Source organism: Xyrauchen texanus, chromosome 7 (assembly GCF_025860055.1).
Source record: "Xyrauchen texanus isolate HMW12.3.18 chromosome 7, RBS_HiC_50CHRs, whole genome shotgun sequence".
NCBI classification, from domain to species: domain Eukaryota; kingdom Metazoa; phylum Chordata; class Actinopteri; order Cypriniformes; family Catostomidae; genus Xyrauchen; species Xyrauchen texanus.
This window is the reverse complement of record NC_068282.1, coordinates 45,926,659-45,950,023: the sequence shown is the minus strand read 5'-3', so window position 1 is coordinate 45,950,023 and position 23,365 is coordinate 45,926,659. Positions and strand designations below refer to the sequence as shown.

Here is a 23,365-nt window from a genome sequence, read left to right as displayed (position 1 = left end):
AGCGCAAAATAGAGGCGCGCTTTCACCGACTTTTTCTGTACATTACGCGGAATACATAATTAGGCGCATAATTAGGCGCAGTTTACGCTTCCCCTCCCATCTATTTATGTGACACTCCCACTTTCCCCTTGTCCATCCCATGAATGCATATGCATGACACGAAAAGCGCATTTTGCCATTTTCAATTGCGACAGGCAATCTGCGCTTTCATCTCGGTGCGTCCTGTTCGTACATACCTCGCCAAGGTTTTATGCGCACTTTGCGAAACAAATACGCCTGAAGTGGGCGCAAAAGCGTTAGTACATCTGGCCCTGAGAATTTTAATTGTAATGTGATGATCGGGTGCGGATATCTAATCGGTGAAAATCATTGGTGATGGTGAGTTTGTTTTTAACAGCTGATTCGGGTGACGTTAGAGCTGATCCGCGCATCTCTACTCTGCAATGTGTAATTGGCCGATGGGAATAATAAAGTCATAATAATATAAATATTGATTTTATATTAGATGTCTTTTTACAGTTATTCACCTAGTATAATAACAGTAACTTAAGTTCTCTCCCTCGTGTCCCGCAAAATCAGGTCTGCTGACCTGCAACAGAGCAATAGCCAGGTGGTCACCCTACGTTACTCACTGTTATTCATCACAACGTTTAAGCTTCTGACAACACATACAATGTTCATTTGAATGTAAAATAAAATTATGTCTGTGCAAATTAATGAATTCATATTTAAATGTTGCTAATAACCCACTCGGCTAGTTACCGGCAAATGATCTCCATAGCAACGCCTAAAAACAAATGCCGCAGCTGTCAGAGTGGTAGAAAGAATGTGTCCAATCAAAATGTACACAAGTTTCGCGGTTTTTAATGTGTCCAATCAAAATGCACACAAGCACAATTACATAGGCTAAAACAATTTTGATATCAAAACACATTTAAACATCATGGCGGAAAACAAGAAGAAGTGCAGACAGTATAGTGTTGAGTACATTAGGTATGGCTTTATTCCCTCACCAACGAACATCCAGCTCCCGATGTGCTTGCTTTGCCAGCAGGTTTTCTCTAACGAGGAAATGAAACCGTCCCGTCTAAAGGAGCACCTAACTAAAATTCACCCCGATAAGGCATCCAAGGATGCTGCGTATTTCCAGAACCTCAAGGAGCAACTTTCAAAACAGTCCATCTCCAAGATGTTCGCTAGGAAGGTAAACCAGACAGAGAGTGGGTTACTGGCCTCCTATAACATCTCTCTCTTGATAGCGAAGTAGGGGTTGCCATTTACAGTGGGGGAGAAGCTGGTTATCCCAGCGATTAAAGAGGCCATCTCCACCATCATGGAGAGAGACCCATCGCCAGTGATGCAGGCCATCCCGCTCAGCAATGACAGTGTGGCTCGGAGAATAAAGGAGATGGCGCTGGTTACAGAGCAGCAGTTGTGTGCCACACTGCGTGAAAATCCATTCAGTATCCAGCTGGATGAAACCACGACAATAGATAATAATGTTCTGCTGATGGCGTATGTGCGTTATATGTCTGAGAGAGATGTGGCCGAGGACGTTTTGTTTGCCAAATATCTCTTCACTGACACACGAGGGGAGACGATCTTCAGGGCTCTGAGTGACTACCTGCTGGAGAACTCTATTCCGATCGCCAACATCCTCGCCTGTGCCACAGATGGAGCTCCCGCTATGGTTGGCAGGTACCGTGGCTTCGTAACTTTGTTAAAGGAGCGTGTGCCGCAGGTGTTAACAGTGCACTGCATGTTGCACCGTCACTATTTAGTGGCCAAAAATATAAGTCCTTCTCTCCACCAGTCTCTGAACATCGCTGTCAGGGCCATAAACAAAATTAAGGCCCATGCTCTGAACGACAGGCTCTTCAGGCAGCTGTGCGAGGAGAATGATGAAGCGTTTCAGCGCTTGCTGCTCCACACCGAGGTACGCTGGCTATCCAAGGGCAACTGTCTGGCTAGGCTGTGTGAGTTGTTCACAAGTGTCCTGGAGTTTCTTGCCGGTGCCGACGCAGCTCTAAGGGACACGCTGTGGTCCTGTCGCGGTGACATCTTTTACCTGGCAGATTTCTTCGGGAAGATGAATGAAGTGTCACTCAAGCTCCAGGGAGATGCCGTGACACTGGTCCATTCAAAGGCCACCATCTGCAGTTTCCTCGCCAAGCTGGAGCTGTACAAACAAAATTTGAGCAGGCGCCAATTTAATAATTTCCCTCAGCTAGCCAAGGTAGTATTATTATTAGTAGTAGTATTATTATTATTAGGTATATTTTAATTTACAAAGTCAGCCTAAAAATAATCTCAGTAACGTTAACTGCCTTTCTGTACTTACATTCAGGTGGTTGATGAGCTGACCGACAACCACCTGCTGCGTTACACCGATCACTTGAGAGCAGTGAAGGCGGACATGGAGATGCGTTTCAGGGACCTCGACCAATTAGATGTCCCTGAGTGGGTGATGGAGCCATTTCAAGTGGATGTGTCCAGGAGTGAGGACGAAATTCAAGAAACTCTCATCGACCTCCAAAATGATGAGGAGGCCAAGTCAACCTTTCGGACCTGTGGCTGGCGTGTCATGTGGGCCACGCATGGTCAGCGTTTCCCTCTTTTGTGGAAGAGGATTCGTCTTCTGCTCCTTGCTTTTCCGACGTCATACCTTGTTGAGCGGGGTTCAGTCAAGCTTTGCACATGCAGACGAAGTACCGCAGCCGTCTCAATTTGGTTACCTCAGGCGCACTCCGGCTCAAGCTGACATCATTGTGTCCTGATGTTAAAAAGTTGGCTGCCAGTCACCAAGCTAAGGGCTCACACTAATGACCGTAATTAATAAAAAAAAAGTGGCTGTTTTTGAAGTCGTTTTTTCTTTGGTTCAGTTCAGGTGGCCGAGCTGTTGTCGTCTTTGTTTGTCATTTGAAATCAAATGACCGTTTGTAGGCTATTGAAGCCTAGTATATATTGCCTAATTGAGTGCGCGAACGACCGCTGCTTTTTCATTGGCCATTTAGGTTAGTTACGTTATTGTTCACGTGATTGGTTCATCTTAAAAAAATTTGTGTGTGAGCCTGAATTTGTTTGAATTTCTAAATACATTTGCAATACCTTTCAAACAATCCATGTGTTTTTGCATTTTTTTCCAAACACAATATTACTCAACTTGAGGCTTTTACATGTAGTTTAAATACAATAAGAAACTTCTGTTTCAGTTTTTTTTTTTTACCAAAAACTCAGGCTTCAGGTATCAGTGTTGCAATTGTTTGGCTGTAATAGTATTTCTGAAGTGTTTTTGTTTTTTTAGGGGGCGTTAAGAGGATCATGAAGAGGTCAGGGGGCGTTTGTTCAAAAAAGGTTGAGAACCACTGCTCTAGACCTATGAGCTAATGATTTAAACAATGTTCCATATGCACGGTGATATCTGACAGCGCACTGCAGAAAAAAGTGAAGAAACTGTCAAAAATGAAAAGCTTACATCCATTTTTACGTACGTCTTCAAGTTCTCAACTACCTCTGAGGAAATGAAGGAATCGTAGGGAGCAGTTAAGATTAGTATCTGAAATAGAGGTGTCAAGACAGTAATTTAATGAAATCTATCTTTGGGAATATTCAAAATAGTCTTAGATTATTCAAGTTAATTTCTGTATGTTGAAGCACTACAGCATTACTAGAGAATTCTCGTTTTTCCCTTGTCTGTGACCCTTTTATGATGAAGATAACAATAATAATGCAATCTATAAATTACAGACAGCATGTTTAGCATATGTGCGTAGCAGGGATGATTCTAGGATTTCAGTCTTATACATACATTTGATCCATAAACGTAAGCTGATTTGCCACAAATGAATTTGTCTTGCCTTAAAACCCTAGAAATTCAATTTGGAGTTTTGAGGTTTTTAGTCCATGTCTGTTAGCTTTGAGGCCATCTATATTGTCCTGCTACTCCAATAAGGGGACTAGACATCCCCATTTTCTATGGACCGTTTATGGTGACCAAGGCTGTCATAATGCCTAATATTGCTGGGTAAAAATGAAGATATTCTGAAGAATCGTCATTTGAAAGATCACGATATCTTAGGCGATGATGATATCAATTCTAGATTTAACTCTTAATCTATACCTCTTGTGTTATGTCTGTTGTATAGTTCTAAATTTAGGGTGCTGTGTCTTTTTAAAAAATATATATAAACACTAGCGGTCAAACGTTTTGAAACACTTACTCATTCTTTATGATAATGTTTTTCTTCACATTTTGGAATAATAGTAAAATCATCAAAACTATGGAATAACATGAATGGAATTATGGGAATTATGTTGTGAAATAAATCAAAACTGTGTTATATTTTAGCATCTTCAAAGTAGTCCCTTTGCCTAGAATTTGCAGAAATGTACTCTTGACATTTTCTAAACAAACTTCTTGAGGTATCACCCTGAGATGCTTTTTAAACAGTATTGATGGAGTTCCCATCTATGTTGGGCACATATTGGCTGCTTTTCTTTATTATTTGGTCCAAGTCATCAATTTAAAAAATTTTTTTTTTTTTTTGTTATAACATTTTAGTTTTATAATGCCAAAAAAAATTATATGGTGGCACAGTTATATTTTTGTCTACAAAACTACATTTAAAACTTTTAAGCTTCAGATCAAAAGATTTTTAAGATCATGAGAAACATTTCAGTCAATGTAGGAATGTAGACTGCTGTGTGTCTATGTTACTTTTGCCTTGTGCACACAGATTAAGATTGTTGTCTTTGGTGGTCAGATTAATTGCTGCTGTCCATTACAGTGTTTTTGAACTGTGGGTAGAGTGACGTGTGAGGCCTATGATGTTGAAACTAGAAACTGGCAATCTTTTCTTTTTCATTTTGTTGTATGTCAAAACAAGCTCTTCTGGCACTGTGGTTCATTGAATGATTTAATGGACATAAACATGCTCGGCTCAATATATAAGAATCTTTCATTTGTGTTATATGAGCCATATTACTGTCCTGAATTTAAAATAATTTGGTCATGAAGTTTGCCACTGCAACATAATTGCTTCCATTGACTGGTGGGTTCTAAGGTAACAATTTACGTCAATAACATTTCTGTGACACACACACATAAATATCATCCACAGAATAAAAACTGTATGCCGCTTCAGACCGTAGTAGTGTTTTCTACGTGTATTGCTGGAGTTCAGAGCTGCTCTGGTATGAACATGAGCATCTTGCAAGGAAGCTCTCATGCTCTCTGGGTAAGGCACATTGGGGCCATCCATTCCATCAACACTTACAATCAAACACATAGTGTGATTAAATCAAGTGGGGCCTCTAATTCACTTCCATATAACATAATAGATGGAGATAGGCCTGTGCTCTCATGAGGTGCAGTATGAAGAGCGAAACAGATCTGGGGTATGTATTTGTCCCATTAAGTGTGTGTGTCACCAATGTATGTGCAGAGTGCAGTTTTCAAGGTATGGTTCACTCTCTCCTTGGCATTTGTTTGTTGGTGATATGCCGTTGTCAGCCTGTGCTCCATACCAAGGGCAACCACCACATGTTCGAAGACGTTGCTCACAAATGGTGTGCCTCAATCCGATATCAGGTAAGTTGGTGCACCATGGTAGGCAATGATCTCGCTGACTAATTTACTTGCTTCAACCTGTGCTGTCGCTCTCCTTACTACATTTATTTCGACCCGTTTCGAGAAATAGTCAACAAATGACTATGTACTGATTTCAATTCTATGTATGAGGTAGAGGGCCTACACAGTCCACTCCTGTATATTCCCAAGGTTTCTTGTTATTTGATTGGGACCATCAGCACTTCTGGTTTTCTTTTGCATTCCAACATGGTTGGTTTTCTTTTGCATCACAACATGGTTGTGATGCAAAAGAAAACCAGAAGTGCTGATGGTCAGCATTCGAGATGGCCAGCACCTCGAATGGCTGTCAGGGCATAAAGTTTGAGCAGCTTCATTGGATGCAGGATACAAGTCATCTTAGAGTCTTTGAATTAAAGCAGACCATCTTTAATGACATACTTTTCATCCATGTCTCCCTTTTAATTTCTCTCAAGGTCACAGAGAAAATCACTGACCACTGGATCATTACTCTGCAATTGTCTCAAGTGTGCTCTGTCTTTTAGCATGACTGAGGAGAGGTTACAGAGATCCATTCCTCATATGATGGAATAGTCTGGTAGGATGTCAATGAGGTTGTCAACATTTGAAAGTTGTGGAAAGGAGTGGTGGTGGTGTAGTGGTCTAAGCACATAACTGGTAATCTGGTAATCAGAAGGACGCTGGTTCGAGCCCCACAGCCACCACCATTGTGTCCTTGAGCAAGGGGGATTTTCCATGTAATAAGGGCTCTGTAAGTCGCTTTGGATTAAATGCCAAATGCAGAAATGTAAATATAAATATAAATGTAAATGAAAGTGGGCTGCTTACTGAAATCAAAGTCCTGTAGGTGCAAGGACCATCTTGCTAGTCGTCCTGAGTGGTTTGGCAGTTTATCATCCATCTCAGGCTGCTGTGGTCTGTATAGACTGTCACAAGAAGGCCTTCTATGTAAGGTCTGAAATTCTCCAGTGCCCAAATCACTCTAAAGCATTCTTTCTGAGATGTTGAGTAAGGTTTCTCAGCCTTGTAGAAAACTCAAAACAACATCTTGCTCCATGTCATATTTTTGTATTAATGCCACCCCAAGACCTAAGTCGCTGGCATCTGTTTGAATAATGGGTGGTTGATGTCTGAGAAGCACAAGATTGGTGCAGACAGGAGGCACTCTTTCATTAAAAATCCATGGAAGCTTGACAACTCTCATCCCGACTGAATGGAATCTCTTTGCTTGTGGTTCTGCTTTGCGGGCATAATTTGGTATGAAACTTCGGTAATAGCCTGTGAGGCCAAGGAATCCTCTGACATGTTTCACATCTTTTGGTGTTTGGAACTCAGTCACTGCTTTCACTTATGACAGGTCTGCTGATATACCCTCTTGTGTAACATGATAGCCAATGAACACTTAAACAGAACTGACAATTGCTCAGCTGCAGAGATATAGACCTGCTGACAGAACCAGTCTTGACAGAACTTCCTGAAGATCTTCCAGGTGCTATTTAAAGGTGGGCGAGGTGACGACAATGTCATCCAAGTATACTAAACAGCACTTATAGATCAGACCAGCGAGGACAGTTTTCATTACCTTTTTAAATGTAGCTGGGCGTTGCTGAGCCCAAAAGGAAGAACTTTGAACTGAAAGAGGCCACAATATGATATGAAAGCTGTTATTCGGTCTTCTCCTCAACGGACACTTGCCAGTACCGTTGAGCTAGATACGATGTGGTAAGGAATTTCCCATGAGCTAAGAAGTCCAAGGATTAGTAAACTCGAAGTAGAGGGTATGAATCTTTCAGTGTGAGTTGATTTATACCCCTGTAGTCAACACAAATCCTGGGTTCCTCACAAGGCTTTTTAATAATCACAACTGGAGCAACCAATGGCCCTGAAGATGTTTAATAATGTTCTCCTCCAGCAAATTTTGAATATGGTCTTCTATGACTTGTTTCTTGGCTGGGGAAGTATGGTATGTTGCTCTGCTAATGAGGTGTGGCCCAGGTGACCATCGAACAAGCTCCCATGTCCTCAAGCAGGTCTAGTATTTGTGCTTTTTGCTTCAACTTTTTTATGCAAATTAGATGGCTGGACATTCAGAAACAATAAGCTTCCAACCTCTGGCTCCTCTATCCACTCACTCACTAACTCACATGGGAGGGGGGTTGATCCACCGATAGTTACAGTCCTGGATAGAATGATAACATATGCTCTTAACATTAAATTAATCCCCAAGATGTCTGGTGAAGAAAGATTGTGAATAATGATAAACCGGTAGTAGAAGCGTTTTCCTTGAAATCAATATTCAGCCAGATAATGCCAGTTGGACTGCAAGCTGCACTGTTGGCAAGTTGAAATGGGGGTGATGTTCAAGGTTGAAAGAGTCTTCCAGGACTTCAGAAATCATATTTGTTCGAAACGCTGAGAGGGAAGCACCTGTCAAGTGCTTTGTCGACAGCTTTGATGCTGAGGTTGACTTTGATGATAAATGGTGTGTTCCATAATGATGGAGACGTTGGATCCTCAACATGACCAAGGACAGGTGGCTCAGGTGTGGGCACAACAGGAGGTTAAGGCATATTTATCTTCTGGAGGACTGAAGCTAGAGCTCCGAATGTGTCATTTATTGTATCTCCAAAGAACTTGAGCATGGTATGTTGCATTTTCAGGTCTGAAGGACAATTCTGTTAAATGTACTACTCAAAATTATTATTTAAACATTATATGGTTTTTTTTTGCGGTTAAAGCGGCTCAATGAAATTTTATTTGGTTGGTATTTAAAGATTTCAGACTGATTGCAGACCAACGTGGCTGCCGCTCAAGCAAATATCAATTATTATTTTTCCCTCTAAATTAACATTTTTACTCAACTGGCGGTTAGGTTAAGGGTTAAGGTTTTGGTTACGGTATATGGTTAATAAAATATACATTCCTGTTGACTATATTACATCATTTACGACTAAAAATACAACTCGCTGTTGGCGCCACCCTGTGGACTTTTCCCAATACTTCCATTTTCAGCCACTGGGGGCAGTGCTTTCAAATATCGGAAAGAACTGACTGATTCCAGCATCAGAAGTTTTGACCTATTGTTGGCGACACCACAGTTTTATCAGTCTGTCCTTCTCAAATCTCATTCACAGTCGTCCACACATTCAAACCTGTAGTGGTATGATACACACTTGAACCAATGAAGTTAGTGTGCAGATGCTCCTTTTCTTCCTTTTTATATGGCATCAAAATGCCAGACTTAAGGATGTACGCAAATTGAGAAACTTTATGGCCATAAATATTTACTTAGGCTATGAAATTGTGTTTTGTACTTTTTTACTAAATAAATAAACACATTTCCATTTGAAAGCTATTATTTACCTGTTTTTTCTACCATTTCTGTGACAAACTTACGAAGCCGTTGTGCCACTACAGAATCCTAGAGATGAGATGGTCTCTTGCATCTAACACAAAAATGTCAAGACACATTGTGATTTTATTCCTCATATTTTTGTTTTTGGTGGCTTAATGCGTGGATATTCTGAATAAGTTTCACCACATGGAGTCCTGGGAGAAAAATAAAAATTTAAGCATCCAAGTTAAACAAAGGTAAGTCAAAATTAATTAAAAAAAAATGCAGTAGGATACACCATGTGTTTTGATTTTTGCCAAACATATTGGTCAGTTCCTCACACAAAGACTGCTTAGTCAAAAAATTAGCTAAGTTGTATGAACTCTTTTTAAGGTTCTTTTTGACCATTTTGGAGCTTGACAGTGTGAATCAACATCCACTGTCATTGTATGGGAAAAAACAGCATGATCATTCTACATTATATCAAAGTCATAGGGTTTGGAACGACATGAGGTTAAGAAATTTTCATTTTGTGGTGAAGAAGTCCTTTCAGCAACTGCAGAGATTTTTAGGATAGTGTCTTGCTGTGTGGAGCAGAGATCTGTGAAAGGATCAGTCAATGAATAATAGTGATGGTTTTATTGCTGTATCCTTTGGGGTGGATGCAGTTGAACGACCACAGCTCATGAAAAGAGCTGTCTGAGTTACTCTTCAAGCACTCTTCCAGAAACATGACTTTAGAGCTGTGTCTCATGCAAAAGGATTAATCTAAACTAAGGCAGATTTGGCCTAATCCCAAACTGAATCATTTTGTTACGACCCTGGTCGTTATTTATAAGTATTATGATCTTATGAGCCGTAGAAGCGTGAAGGGTGGCAATGAACGCCAGTGTTGATGAGGCAGACCTCATTTCGGTATGTCCTACATCTACAGTATAAATAGCTGTCGCTTTCTTTTCTTTCACAAGTACCTACTTTATTCATTCATTTTACAACAAGCAGCATCAGAATCTTTACAAAGCACTTTTCCATTCAACAACAGTTGATTGTGACCATGTCTGTCAAGCAAAACAAACAAACAAACAAACAAACAAAAACCTTGTGCACTATATTCCAAGTCTTCTGAAGCCATAAGATAGCTTTGTGTGAGGAATATTAGAGGATATTGAAGCTCACACATTTCCATCCATTCCACAAACCAGTCAAACTTTCAAACTTGATTTGTCTCCCTAATTTGTCCCGACATATTTTCGAGTTTTAGCAATATTTAAATTAGCTGTAATATTAAATCTATTCAGGTTTGAGTCAAACAAACATGATAAGACTAATAATGCACTGACACACACTAACAACCAATCAGAATTATGCATAATGCCGAGAAGCTCTGTTGTGTTTGTACCATCTGCAGTGCTGGCTGGGCCACAGTCATCATTTATAAAGGCATTAACATCAGCCAGATCTGCTTCACTGCTGTTTTCTCTTGTTCCCTCAGGCCAGCAGATACAAAGAGGGAATTTATTGTTGTTAGACCCCATTAATATTAAACATAACTAATGAGAACTAATCATCCCCTGCACAATGGATAGTGACAGGCTCAACAAAGTGCCCTCTGTCTGTGTAACTCTGAGTGCCTATTAGGGTTGACACATTACCAAAATATCAGTAGCCAAGATCAATACCAGTAACATTTCATGATAATCCTCCATAACAGTTTTGATACCACGTCAATATTCATTACAATAAAAAAAGCATTGAGTGATTTTCTCTTTTTCTTGCCAATTTTGTTGTTTGATTAATTTTATCAACATTATAGACAGCAACAGGTCTATTAGGCTGTATTTACTCTGCTAAATTCGAATGCACAGATCCTTTTTTTTGTTATTGTTGACACCAATTAAATTGTTTACATTCAATTAAGACACTTAAATGAATATTACAGATTTAATACAAGGTAAGTACAATAAACAGCATTTGTGGCATAATGTTGATTACAACAACAAATAATTTAGACTTGTCCTAATTTTTTTTAAAAAAGCAAAAAGCAAGGTTACAGTCAGGCACTTATAATGGAAGTGAATGGGGCCAATTTTTGGAAGTTTTAAAGTCAGAAATTTGAAGCTTATAATTTTACTAAGGATTATTATTCTGTTAAAACTTGTGCAATATGTGAGCTTTAAAGTTGTTTAAAGGTACACTCAGTAACTTTTGTCTTTGTGTTGTCTTTGACTTACATTGACACCTAGTGGCTTGGATGCAGCATCATTTAAAATCAATAGTTTTCAGTTTCAGATGCCAGTGTACAAATGTAGCATTCACAGTCAGTCATGATTACTTTACTCAATGAGTGAAAGTGTCAAATAACAGGACGGTTATTGAGAATAGTATTCGGCTGGTCATGTGATTCTAACATGGCCGCCCCCATGTGCGGACCCTCTCCACGTAGAATAAAACAGCTTTTATAAGGTTACTAATATCACTAGAGTCTTCATTTTAATATGAGTACTCATGATTTCCTACATATATTGCAAAAATACAATTCATGTCTTTAGTGTATTTTTTTTTTTTACAGCATTAAATAGTTGTTTTTACAGTAATTTTAGGGATTGTGCCAACACAAACATCGTCATGCAATAAAGTTGTAAAATTGGCTATAACTTACACAGAAAAGTTTTTTTAAGAAATTTTATCACACTAAAATCATGCATACATACTGTTTAATTCTTGTGGCTATACTTTTGAAATGGTGTGTGATTTAGTGTGATTTAGCGTTTACGTTTTGGCCCCATTCACTTCCATTGTAAGTGTCTCACTGGAGCTCAGATATTTGCTTTTTTTTAATAAAAAGCGGGGCAAGTCAAAATACATTTGTGTGGTAATCAGTATTATGCTACAAATGCTGTCAATTGAGCTTAACTTGTACTGAACCTGGAATATTCCTTTAAGAACCGTTTTTACATTAAAGCCTCCATTCAATACATTTTCATGCAAAAGAAATATTAATATTTTGTGTTAGAAAATAGTGTGACATTATTCAGAAAATATGTTGTTTAAAAAATTAATAAATGGCATTTATTTGTCCTTATTTGTTTTCTGCCCAATATAAAAAATATTCTATTCAATTCTATTCTTCAATTGTACTTTAATTTATATGCAAAATGAAAATTTTGATTATCGATTAATCATGGTTTATAAACATTAAAATATAATTATAAATATTTTAACTTTGTACGTGTACTTTGCCAAAATAAAACAAAAACTGGGCAGATTCAATTCATATGAAGCTTTATTGGGATTTTAAATATACATTGCCAATTCATTCTTAGACACTATACATACAGATATAAAACAAATTGAATGCTAAAGTTTTATTTGCTATAGTTTATAATCTCAAAACTAGTATTTTCTCTGGCTGCTGTTCAGTCTCTATCGCGCACACGCTGGGTCTCTCTCATGTATTCAGGTGGTGCGAAGAGTTACGGCAGCTTGTCAGTACCTGATTACAAATTACTTGACAAAAAAGTAATCAGTAATGTAATCTAATGTTCATATGTGAGACAGTTGCGCTTATACAAAATATAAGTAACTGTATTCCACTACAGTTACAATAAAAATTGGTAATCAGAATACAGTTATTTTCAAAAAGTATTTGATTAGTGAAAATATTACTTTGGATTTTATTGTCATACGTTAAATGTAATATTTGGTTTATATAGTTGGAAAACATTTATCCATGTAAATGATTGAATCCAAAGAGCGTTTGAACAGCAGTTAAACACAGACTAAGTAGTAAGTTTGAAGTAAGTTTGGAGCAGGAAAATTTAAAATAAACATTGTTTGTCATGTGAATAATATGTAGTAGAATATGTAGCTTTATGTAGTAGAATACATTTTAAAAGTAACACTTATATATATATATATACAGTATATAATTTCTTGTCAATAATATTTAGCTATTCCAAAGTTTGGTAATTCACCATTAATTTCCAGTATAACTCTCAAAACTGACATTTAGTTCATTGTATTGTGGACGTTCATTTGTATTGTGTCTTCTCTTTTTCAAAGTTGACAGCAGTCACTACTGTGGTACCTCTTAAATGACCATTGTCTGGATTCAGCTCCATAGAGATTTCCCAAAGTGTTTATTTTGCCCAGCACCTGTCTCGAGTTCATCATATCCTATTTCCAAGAGTGTCTACTGGACTCTGGATACTGGTCTGTGGACGGCACATCTCCTTTTCTACTGATAGAACTGATGCATCTGTCTTCATTCCCTGCCACAACAAAAACAAGTGACCTTTGAAGTCTTTCGTCCAAAACGAAAATTCTGTCACCATTTACTCATTCTCATTTAGTTCCAAACCCATTTGACTTTCTGTCTTCAATGGAACACTGAAGTTGTTGGGCAATGTGTTATACAGTATACCCTTTCAATGCATCTTTTTTTCCATACACTGAAAGTGAACACTGACATTTCGGCATGACATTTCGCTCGCCTATATTTTGTGTTCTACAGAACAAAGAAAGTCATATAGGTTTGGAACGACATGTGGGTGAGTACATGATAACAACATTTTCATTTGTGGGTAAATTATCTCTTTAAATAAACCAGGGCGACTGTGTAGGTGTTCCGGCATGTGATGTGAGCTATTGCACCTAGAAGATTCTTAATGTGTGAGGGTCCAGGGGTGCAAGCTGTTTCAAACGCTTCAATTAATTAATGGCGTAATTACGTTTGTGTCATTGACGCGGTTCAAAGTGACAAGATGGATAGGTCACTCTGTATCCGCGCCAGGCGGGCGAAGAGCCATGCAGCCGGGCGGGCACTGTAATGAATGGCAGCAATTTAGGGTTTGTTTCTGCGGTGACAGGGCCACCTGCAGAGGCTTAGCTGGCGTATTTCAGCATGCCAGCATCATTCAGAGTGGCACTGCTGCTGAATGGAATGGTGGGTAAAGATGACCACACACCCTCCCTCACTGTCCACCCAAAACAATTTCTCACCATTTACTCACCCTCATGTTGTCAAACCCATATTTTCTTTCTTCTGAATGACATACAATGTCTGAGCTGCTGTTTTTCACGCAATGTGGTGGTGATTTTTACTGTCAAGCTCTAATAAGGACAATAAAGCACCATTGAAGTATCATAAAATTAGTCCACTTGACTCATGCACTATATTCCACATCTTCTGAAGCCATACGATAGCTATATTTATGCTTCGGTTCAATTAAAAAATGGCGTGACGGGATTGACATCCTCAATGGCAATCGCAATTGGTTCTCAAATGTCATGTAATTGATTGTGACGCTGATAGTTTGAAAAACGTGATTGCAAATAATATCTTAGAGCTATTCATACTGTATTCATACTGGATTCATTAAGAACATTTAGCTCATGAATGGAAAGAAAACGAACAGACACTAGACCAGCAATATTTTATCCCTGATACAAGCACAAACCTGATTTGACAAAGGCAACAGAGAAACGAACATTTTGACACGGTGCCACCACAGAATGATGCAACCTGACAGCAACAGAGGAATAGCTTTGCGGTAGCACAGATGCCCCACCAAAAGTCACCTCATCGATCTAGCCAATAGGGACAGGTGTCGAGTTTCACCCTGATGGGGATTGATAGGGGAAAGGGAATGACCTACAAACCCTCATGCCCTTTCTAACTATGGGAAAAATCTTTGTTCATCCTCTTTCCTCTGTTTTCTTTGATTAGTCCGTTAGGGAACGTTGCCCTGCAAGGTGACACAGAATGATCTCCGGTTGCACGGAGGAGAAGTTACACACAATTTGTGGCTTTTGCGATAATGTGTGGAATTCCCAATGGAGTGAAGAAACACCAGAACACTCTCTCTCTCTGCCATCTCTGACAAAGGGCAAAAGAAAACATAGCCCTGTCCTTTCTAGGCTTCAGTGACACAGGCTATGTTTAGAATGGAATACTACAGTAGTCAGGGGTGTCATGCACCTATTGTTTTTTTCCGAGGGGGCACCAAGGTGAACAACGGTATTACAAACAGCTGTTTGCTAATAAATGTGTTTAAGTAAAAGTTGCTTTGATTCCATGTTTTGAGGTGGAGTGCATGTCTTCAGGCATTATTCTGTTTTTCAATGTTGCCACTTCATTTTTGCTGGCATTTTCCATGCACAACATGAGAAAACCCGCCTTTTGTTACTTAAAGTTTTTTATAAGGACGGGAAAGGAGAGAATTCACACTGAAATAAGATAATAAGCCACTGCTTTCTTTAAACATTAAGAAAAGACAGTGTCAAAATGCCAAAAAACATGTCAAATAATTATACACTTCAGCTTTAATTAGTAGCAATGTTGCATTGTGTTCCAGTAAAATAATCGAAACATCAAAACTACTTGAGTAAGAGTAAGAAAGTATCCAAATAAAAAATTCTCAAGTAGCGTGTAACTAGTTACTTCCACATAAAACATAATGGACGATTACACCACAGAATTCCATTAGATAATACATATTCAACATTTATTACAGAATAATAATAATAATAATTATAATACTACTACTACTACTACTAATAATCATTATTATTATTATTAATAATAAAAATTGTCAACATACACCCTAACGTTGTTTCAAATCATATGACTTTCTTTAATGCAACACAATTAAAGAGATGTCAGACAGATTGTTGGCCTTATAGTCACTATTTCCTGTCACTGCATGTTTTTTCCCCTCCATATTTTAAAAGGAATTGTGACTGAGACTGTCAGTCTCTAACATTATGTCTTTTATGGGTTCCACAAAATGCACAAAATCACACAGGTTTGGAACAATATGAGGGCGGGAAATTATGACAGAACAGAACATTAATTTATGGTTGTACTATCACTTTAAGGACATTTGTCAGATTTGGACGAATCTGTCAATTAGAAGAGAAGTTTGGAAACCAGTTTCAAGTAATTATTATGGTGAAAAACATGAAAAATGTCCCACAGGCCAGATTATATGTGTAGAGCGGAGAAGTGCGGGGCCGGGCTGGAACAACGCACGCCTAATCCCCAATCAGCCTGATGGGGACGCGCAAGGGACAAAGGCGGATGGTGACGATAGTTCAAGAGAGAGAGAAATGACAGGCAGCTGCTCTGTGTGTTTATGTTTGTGTGTTTTTGTTTCAGTTTATCATTAAACTATTATTTATATTGTCAAGCCGGTTCTCGCCTCCTCATTTCCCTTAACCTGCTTTACACTGGTGCCGAAACCCAAGAAGAAGGAGGGATGCCCGTCGCAGAGTCCTCGACACTGCCGTCCACCCAGCGGAGTGCCGCTGCTATCCGCCGAGGGACAGAGTAGCCCGAACACCCAGACGTGGAGAACGGCCGTCGTCTGCGAGGCGAGTGGGGACTGGACTCCCCGACTGCCTGGAGCGAAGGAGCCACTGCCAGGGGCGGAGGAGAGCCCTTCCGTCCCCCAGAAACGCATAGGGGTCGAGAGGACCGGCGTCCACGAGGGGAGGAGGGAAGCGAATCCCCAACCACCTGGAGCGGTAGGGCCACTGCCAGGGGCGGAGGAGAGTCCCCACGGGTCGCCGAGAACACGGAGGGGCATTCTGTCAGCTGGGGGTCGGTCTGACTCCAGTCCGCCCGGGGAGGAGTGTCTGCCGTCTGCTTGAGAGGGTGGAGGAGTGATCGGGGACCACGTGACGGCACATCAGCGAACCGGCTTTTTAACATTTTTTTTTTTTTCACAGATTTTAATTGAAATACATTAAGAACCAACAAGCTGTATGACTTAGCTTAGGACTTAGCAAAAACATTTTGTCCCTTTGAATCTTATGAAACTCAATAATATTTATGGAAAATAATTTGTCAAAACCTTTAGAAACAACATTTTATGTGTGCATCTATCCTCTAGATACAACATCAGTATCTGAAGTATCGATACTTTAGGATCAATGTCACTTGTCACTTCTTGTTCATTCGTCACACTAAAAATCGAAGGTCAAGTCAAGCACATTACATTTTGTGTTAAATTGTTGAAGTGCACCTATTTGTTTTCACATGGAAAAGCTTTTATTTTGCATTTGTGAAGTTGACTAATAAGCCAATAAGCGGTGTTTTACTAAAGAGACACAACCTGAACATCCTTCAATTTTACCAAGGTCGAATTTTTCCCCAATGACACAATATCACTTGGGCAGCTAGGCTTGTGAATTCCACTAAATGACTGAAAATCGCTTCCCTCATCAAAATCCACGTGCACTTGTTAATTATTAAAACCTAAAGGTGAACATGTAATATTAAAACATCTTCAGGCAATTCAGCAGCCATGGTGAAATATACCGCATCTGCTTAAACACACTGCATCACAGATAATGGCTAATCTTGACAGGTGAATGGACGATATTGCCCTTTTTGTTTGTGTAGACCTGTAATCACGTCCATTTCACTTTTATCAGTTTCACACTGAGTTTTGTGCACAGACGGACAGCACTTTCAATATCCTACCGAACTCTCTGTATTGTTAATCAGACTGTTGATGATTCACTGTTCTGGGAAGTGTCAGGCTTGTTACAACTGAATAAAATTTTAATGTTCAGGGTTCCTCATTGGAATTCCAATAGAGTGAGTTAAATGCCACTGTAAAGAGAACACAGAGGAATTAAAAGCAATGGTGTATGATGACTGAGAAGGTGGGCACATTTAGGGATACTCAAGCATGTGGCATAAAGTTGAAAAAGATACGATTTGACTTATACAAAAAGGTACGACTTTTATTCCCATAGAGGCAACCTATGAACTTCTTGATCTTCTGAATATATTGTCTCCGTGCAAACCCGATGTTATCTTTCTTAAGGTAAGGGTCTACACTTTAAGGATAGGTTTTGATTTGCTTTAGGAGTAAAAAAAAAAAAAGTTGGTTTGGTTGGTTTGTTTAATTATCTCTATGGAAGTCAAAGTTGTACGGTTTGGGTATCTTGCACTATTATTATGACTACTCAATAGACTGAGTTGGTTTCTTTACTGTAACTTTATCAAATTAAGGCATCCCTTGTGAATAAAAGTATCATTATGTTGGCTTGTACAGACATGGTTATGGGCTGAATTACACTACATAATTTTAACCAATTTTCAGCCACAATTTCCAGTCAGGTCGAGTCAGTGGCAGTTGTAGTTGACAGATTTGACAGAAAATCAGTGGTAAATTATGGGTAAATTTTTAACCCTCTGATTATGATTCCATCTAGTCGGAGAATATCTAACATGTTTGATATTTCTGATTAGATTATCCCCAACTACTAAGAACATTTTGTAGTGTGTGCTGCTCCATGTTCTCAAATTTGTCATGGACTCATATAGTGAGCAACCATTAGAAATCAAGCGGGGTCATGAAGCACAAGAAACAGAGATGGCGATTAAGCACTCAAGTGGAGTTGAACTTTTAATGACACTAACTCATCTGAACTCCCATTGCTGTCTTGAGGCCATACTGACCACATCTTCACACCCAAGAATGCACCCAATTTTGCTCGTCCCGTTTCTTTCACAACACGGATCATAGAGGAGCAGCAACAACATCTGCAGCTGTTTTATTTTTCTATGTGCACTTATGTTTGTTTACATCTGTTAAGCATTTCCAAAGATGGGAGGCCTTGTGGTTCCACACAGTGTTGCCAGATTGGGAGATAAATTGTGTGGGGAAAAATATGCTTGGGTGGGTGGAAAAATGTTGGGGTAGTTTGGATGAATGCCTCCACACACAATCATTCAATCTAACAGCCATAACACTGATTGACAGAAAATGTGTGCTGTCCTGTTCAGAGGAGCTAAGAGTTGCCACGCCCACTAGTATATTCTTAATGAGTGCACGATCACACTTCAGATATTGCACCTGAGAATTTTTCTCGTGACCAGGTCATTGATGCATTTTGGCTCGAAGTTTAATGATCCTGGAAGAGACCACTGCAGGATATTTCAAGATTTTAGCATTCCCTGATGGCAGTGATCTCTCTCAACAGGATAATGCGCCCTGACTCACTGCATACATTGTTAGGGAATGTTTTGAGAAACATGATGAAGAGTTCAAGGTGTTGCCCTGGCCTCCAAACTCCCCAGATCTCAATCCGATTGAGCATCTGTGGGATGTTCTGGACCAACAAGTCCGATCCATGGCATCTCCATCTCGCAACTTACAGGACTTGAAAGATCTGCTGCTAATGTCTTGGTGCCAGATACCACAGGACACCTTCAGGTGTCTTGTAGAGTCCATGGCTCTGTGGGTTGGCATTGTTTTGGTAGCACATGGAGGATCAACAGCACATTAGGCTGGTGCTCATAATGAGGGGGACCTACACAATATTAGGCAGGTGGATTTAATGTTGTGGTTGATCGGTGTATATACCAAAAATTAAATACACTGCTGTTCAAAAGTTTGGGATCACTTGAATGAAATGTTTCTCATGATCTTAAAAACCTTTTAATCTGAAGTCGTATTCTTAAATGTTTTATAGACAAAAATATATTTGTGCCAACATATTAATTGATTTCATTACACAACTAAAATTGTATTTAAAACAAAAAAAGTTTTTGAAATGGTTGTCTTGGACCAAATAATAAAGAAAAGCAGCCAATAAGTGCCCAACATAGATGGGAACTCCTTATAACTGTTTAAAAAGCATCCCAGGGTGATTCATCAAGTTGGTTGAGAAAATGTCCAGGGCTGAGTTTCCCGAAACCTTCTTAACGCTACGTCGTTCTTAAGTTACACCTTAAGCTGTACCTTATCGTTAATACGTGTTTCCCGAAACGTTCTTAGTTAAGTATACCTTCTGTAAGTCATACGTTCGGAAGGTTGGTCTGGAGCACTCTTAGCTATACCTTATCACTGTTGGCAGTTCACTCCGCTAGTGGGCACCACTGCAAAAAGCTTCTTTACATCTTAGTCTATACGAATATTATTTTAAATTGAATACACCCAGTGTTCAATTAGGCTAATTCAAGTGTTTTCATGCAAATAATAAAATTGTCATCACACTGATTGTTGTTAGCTTTTTAATTATATTATCCAAAGGTACATCAGCTGGCAAACTGAAAGTAAAGGCTTATTCGTCTACTTAAAGAGAATGACTGTGGTGGGGAATTTGGTCAAACTATTGCAGCGATACAGCGAATAGTTGTGCTAAATCAAAGACGGCGCCGTCCGCGAAGCCATTTAGTGTATGTGCACTATTATATTCGCGAAAACTTTAGTCCCCTGGCTACCATGTCAGAAGATACAATTCAAAAGAAATTTCGCCTGCCACGACAGCAAATTCAGCAGCTTTTAGATCTTATTAGTCCGGATGTGTCAAGACAAACTCGACGGAACCACCCCTCAGCCCCGAAATTCAGCTGCTTGCGGCTCTCCGTTTTATGCAGTGGGGAGTTTTCTGGAGGTGGCTGGGGATGGATATGGACTGAGTAGCCTAAGACCTCGGTGTGGCGGTGCGTTCGTTCAGTCACAAACATCCTGCTCCGTCATGCCACAGATTATATCCGCATGCCTTCCGCCAGGCACGAAGTGATAGAGGCGCATCAAAGCTTCCATGCCATTGCCGGTATACCACAAATAATAGGGCTTGTCGACGTGACACTTATCCCCATAGCCAACCCATCAGCGCTCAACCAGGCCTTCATCTGTCGTAAGGGCTTCGCGGCCATCAATGTCCAGGTGGTGGTGGACCACAGGGGGGTGTTTGCAGACGTGGTGGCAAAGTGGCCTGGTAGCGCACACGACAGCTTTGTATGGGCCAATTCAGTAGTGGGTTAGACGCATGACACGTTTGAGCACGAGGTTGTGCGTTCGCGCACTCTTTCCGAAATTATATAAAATATCCAGGGTTTAATTTAGTTTGCAATTTGTAATTTTTATTTTTTTTTATAATATCCCATGAGCCCAAATAAATGCAATTTCCACTATTTCTGAAGTGCTTCTTTTAAAAAAGAACACCGATTTCTCACATAACGCAGTGAAGCAGCCCCAGCACGAGAGAATAATTGATTCTCGAGCCATCGATATCAACAAATTCAGCACCATCTCCACGGACAGCACCGGGTAACGTTGCACGTAAGAAGGTACATCTTAAGCGGCTTCCTAAGGCATGGTTCGAGGAACACACCTAGAAATGGTATACCTTCAGTTAAGTTATACCTTAAGAGTCTTCGTAGCGCGCTAAGAGACAACGTTATCGGGAAACTCAGGCCAGAGTAAATTCCTGCAAAATATAACATAGGTTTGATTTATTTGGGATTTTTATAGTCAGAACATAATTCCCAGTTCCATTTTTGTTATTACATAGTTTAGATGACTTTATTATTATTCTAAAATGTGAAAAAAAAAAAAAATAATAATAATAAAGAAAAAGTGACCCTAAACTTTTGACCGGTAGTGTATATACTTTAAAAATGTACAACTCACTGAAAAGTCTGATTAAAATACAGCTCAATTTTGTTTCGGTGGCATTTGTAAACATGAATAAAGTTTTGGTGGGTAAATGCAAAATATATAGAGTAATATTTGTGTATACGGTATATGCTTGCGTATGCACTCATCTACACTACTGAATACAAGGATCTGCTGAACTCAGTGGTCATCCCTCAAGTGAAAGTTTGGAGGCCATCACATTTTCACAAACTTTGTGAATAGCACAAAGTTCTATCCAACATATTTGGGGCATCTCTACTTTTTTCAAACTCATTTAAATGTACTTCACTTAATCAAAGTCTTAGCCAATTCAATGCTCCGAAAGAGCTTCAACTCTCCTTACACAATCATCACAGGTAGTTGATTTGTATTCCGGCATTTGAGTTCTATTTTAATTGACACTTGTGTGTGAGCCCCATGCCAGGACTAATTAAATGATAACAAACCCCAAAATGTCCTACTTTCCCCAAAGGAGGAAATAACTATTTGGACAAAAGTATGAGATGTTTTGAGACATTTGTAAAAGACTGGACAGTGGAGAAAATTACAAGCATTCAAGCCCAATGAAAAGTTTTATTCATCATAGTGGTGCTCGGAGAATAGTTCTAGAATCTGCATTGGATGGATACTCAATTGTGGGAAATCTATGTTATAATGAGCCTCAAATTAGCTCTCATTTCTCCACGAGCCATTGCCTACAGGTGTTGTGATGCAGCAATGAATGGGCTCATGTGTGTAAAGGCTTTGTGCTGGTTTGTCGACAGTCTCTTGCCGAGCATGTTAGCAGAATGCAGAGAGTCAGCAAAAAAACCTTTTGACATGCTGCTGCGGATCATTCAGACACCCACTGAGACGCGGTTTTATCTTCTTCTGCCAAGCACTCGATTTTTCCCCCTCCCCTATCCTTTAGCGTTTGAGGTTGCCCCGTTCTGTCTCGCCAGACACAAGGCACTTCACAGAGCTTTGGTGGAGGCAGCAGTTTTCCTCTGCTGGTCAGGTGGAAGCTGTGAGTTGTATGGTGCGAACTGTCATTCCTCATTTGTTCTGTATTGAGGGCTGCAAATTCAGGGGTTTATTTGCCTTTTGTCTTTCTGAAGGCTTACATGAGCAACAAAACCCTACATCAAAAGCCTCGACTCAGTGGGCATGCACTAAAATGTTTGAAAAATAGATGAAAAACTATTCCCAGTAGTAAAATTGAGAGGGTTTCACAGTGGCATGTAAGGCCAAAAATATTCACGGATATGTAAATGCAGACTGGAATGGTGCCATTGTACATTCTCAACATACTTTTTTGTGTTAAGCTGGGTGCACATTGTGCTTGTCAAACAAATGTACGAAGATCTTGCATTAAAGGCAAGGCAAACTTTTATATCTTATACAATTGACAGTGTTTAATGGCCATTAAAATCATTGATAGGTCATGTTCAGGATTCATTGACACTCGAAATGGAAATCGTACAGCACAAGCCCAAGCAAGACAATGCGCTAATGTTGGAAATGTTCTGCCTGAAAAGAAAAAAGAAGTCTTCAGAGCAAACTCAACATAATTGTTATAGTCATAATCATAACGTGAAAGGAACACTAATTAAGTTGTTTGTTGAAAATCATAAAAACAAGCTATTATAATCATTTTAACTGAATGTTAAATTGGTTCTTCATTGGGGGGGCCTGGTTAGCTCAGCGAGTATTGATGCTGACTACCACCACTGGAGTTGCGAGTTCAAATCCAGGGCATGCTGAGTGACTCCAGCCAGGTCTCCTAAGAAACCAAATTGGCCCGGGTTGCAAGGGTGGGTAGAGTCATGTTGGGTTAACCTCCTTGTGGTCGCTATAATTTAGTTCTCGCTCTCAGTGGGGCACGTGTTGAGTTGTGCGTGGATGCCGCAGAGAATAGCGTGAAGCCTCCACACGTGCTATTTCTCAGCGGTAACGCACTCAACAAGCCATGTGATTAGATGCACAGATTGATGGTCTCAC

General features: G+C 39.6%; 1 protein-coding gene across 1 annotated transcript; it reads left to right on the top strand.

Annotated features, from left to right (window-relative positions):
* Window positions 1-943: 943 nt before the first annotated feature.
* On the top strand, window positions 944-20,731 carry LOC127646128 (zinc finger BED domain-containing protein 5-like). Its single transcript, XM_052129578.1, has 4 exons — window positions 944-1,263; window positions 1,387-2,236; window positions 2,348-2,600; window positions 20,421-20,731. The coding sequence occupies exons 1-4, from the start codon at window positions 944-946 to the stop codon at window positions 20,729-20,731; spliced, it is 1,734 nt and encodes a 577-aa protein (XP_051985538.1).
* The last annotated feature ends 2,634 nt before the right edge of the window (window positions 20,732-23,365 follow it).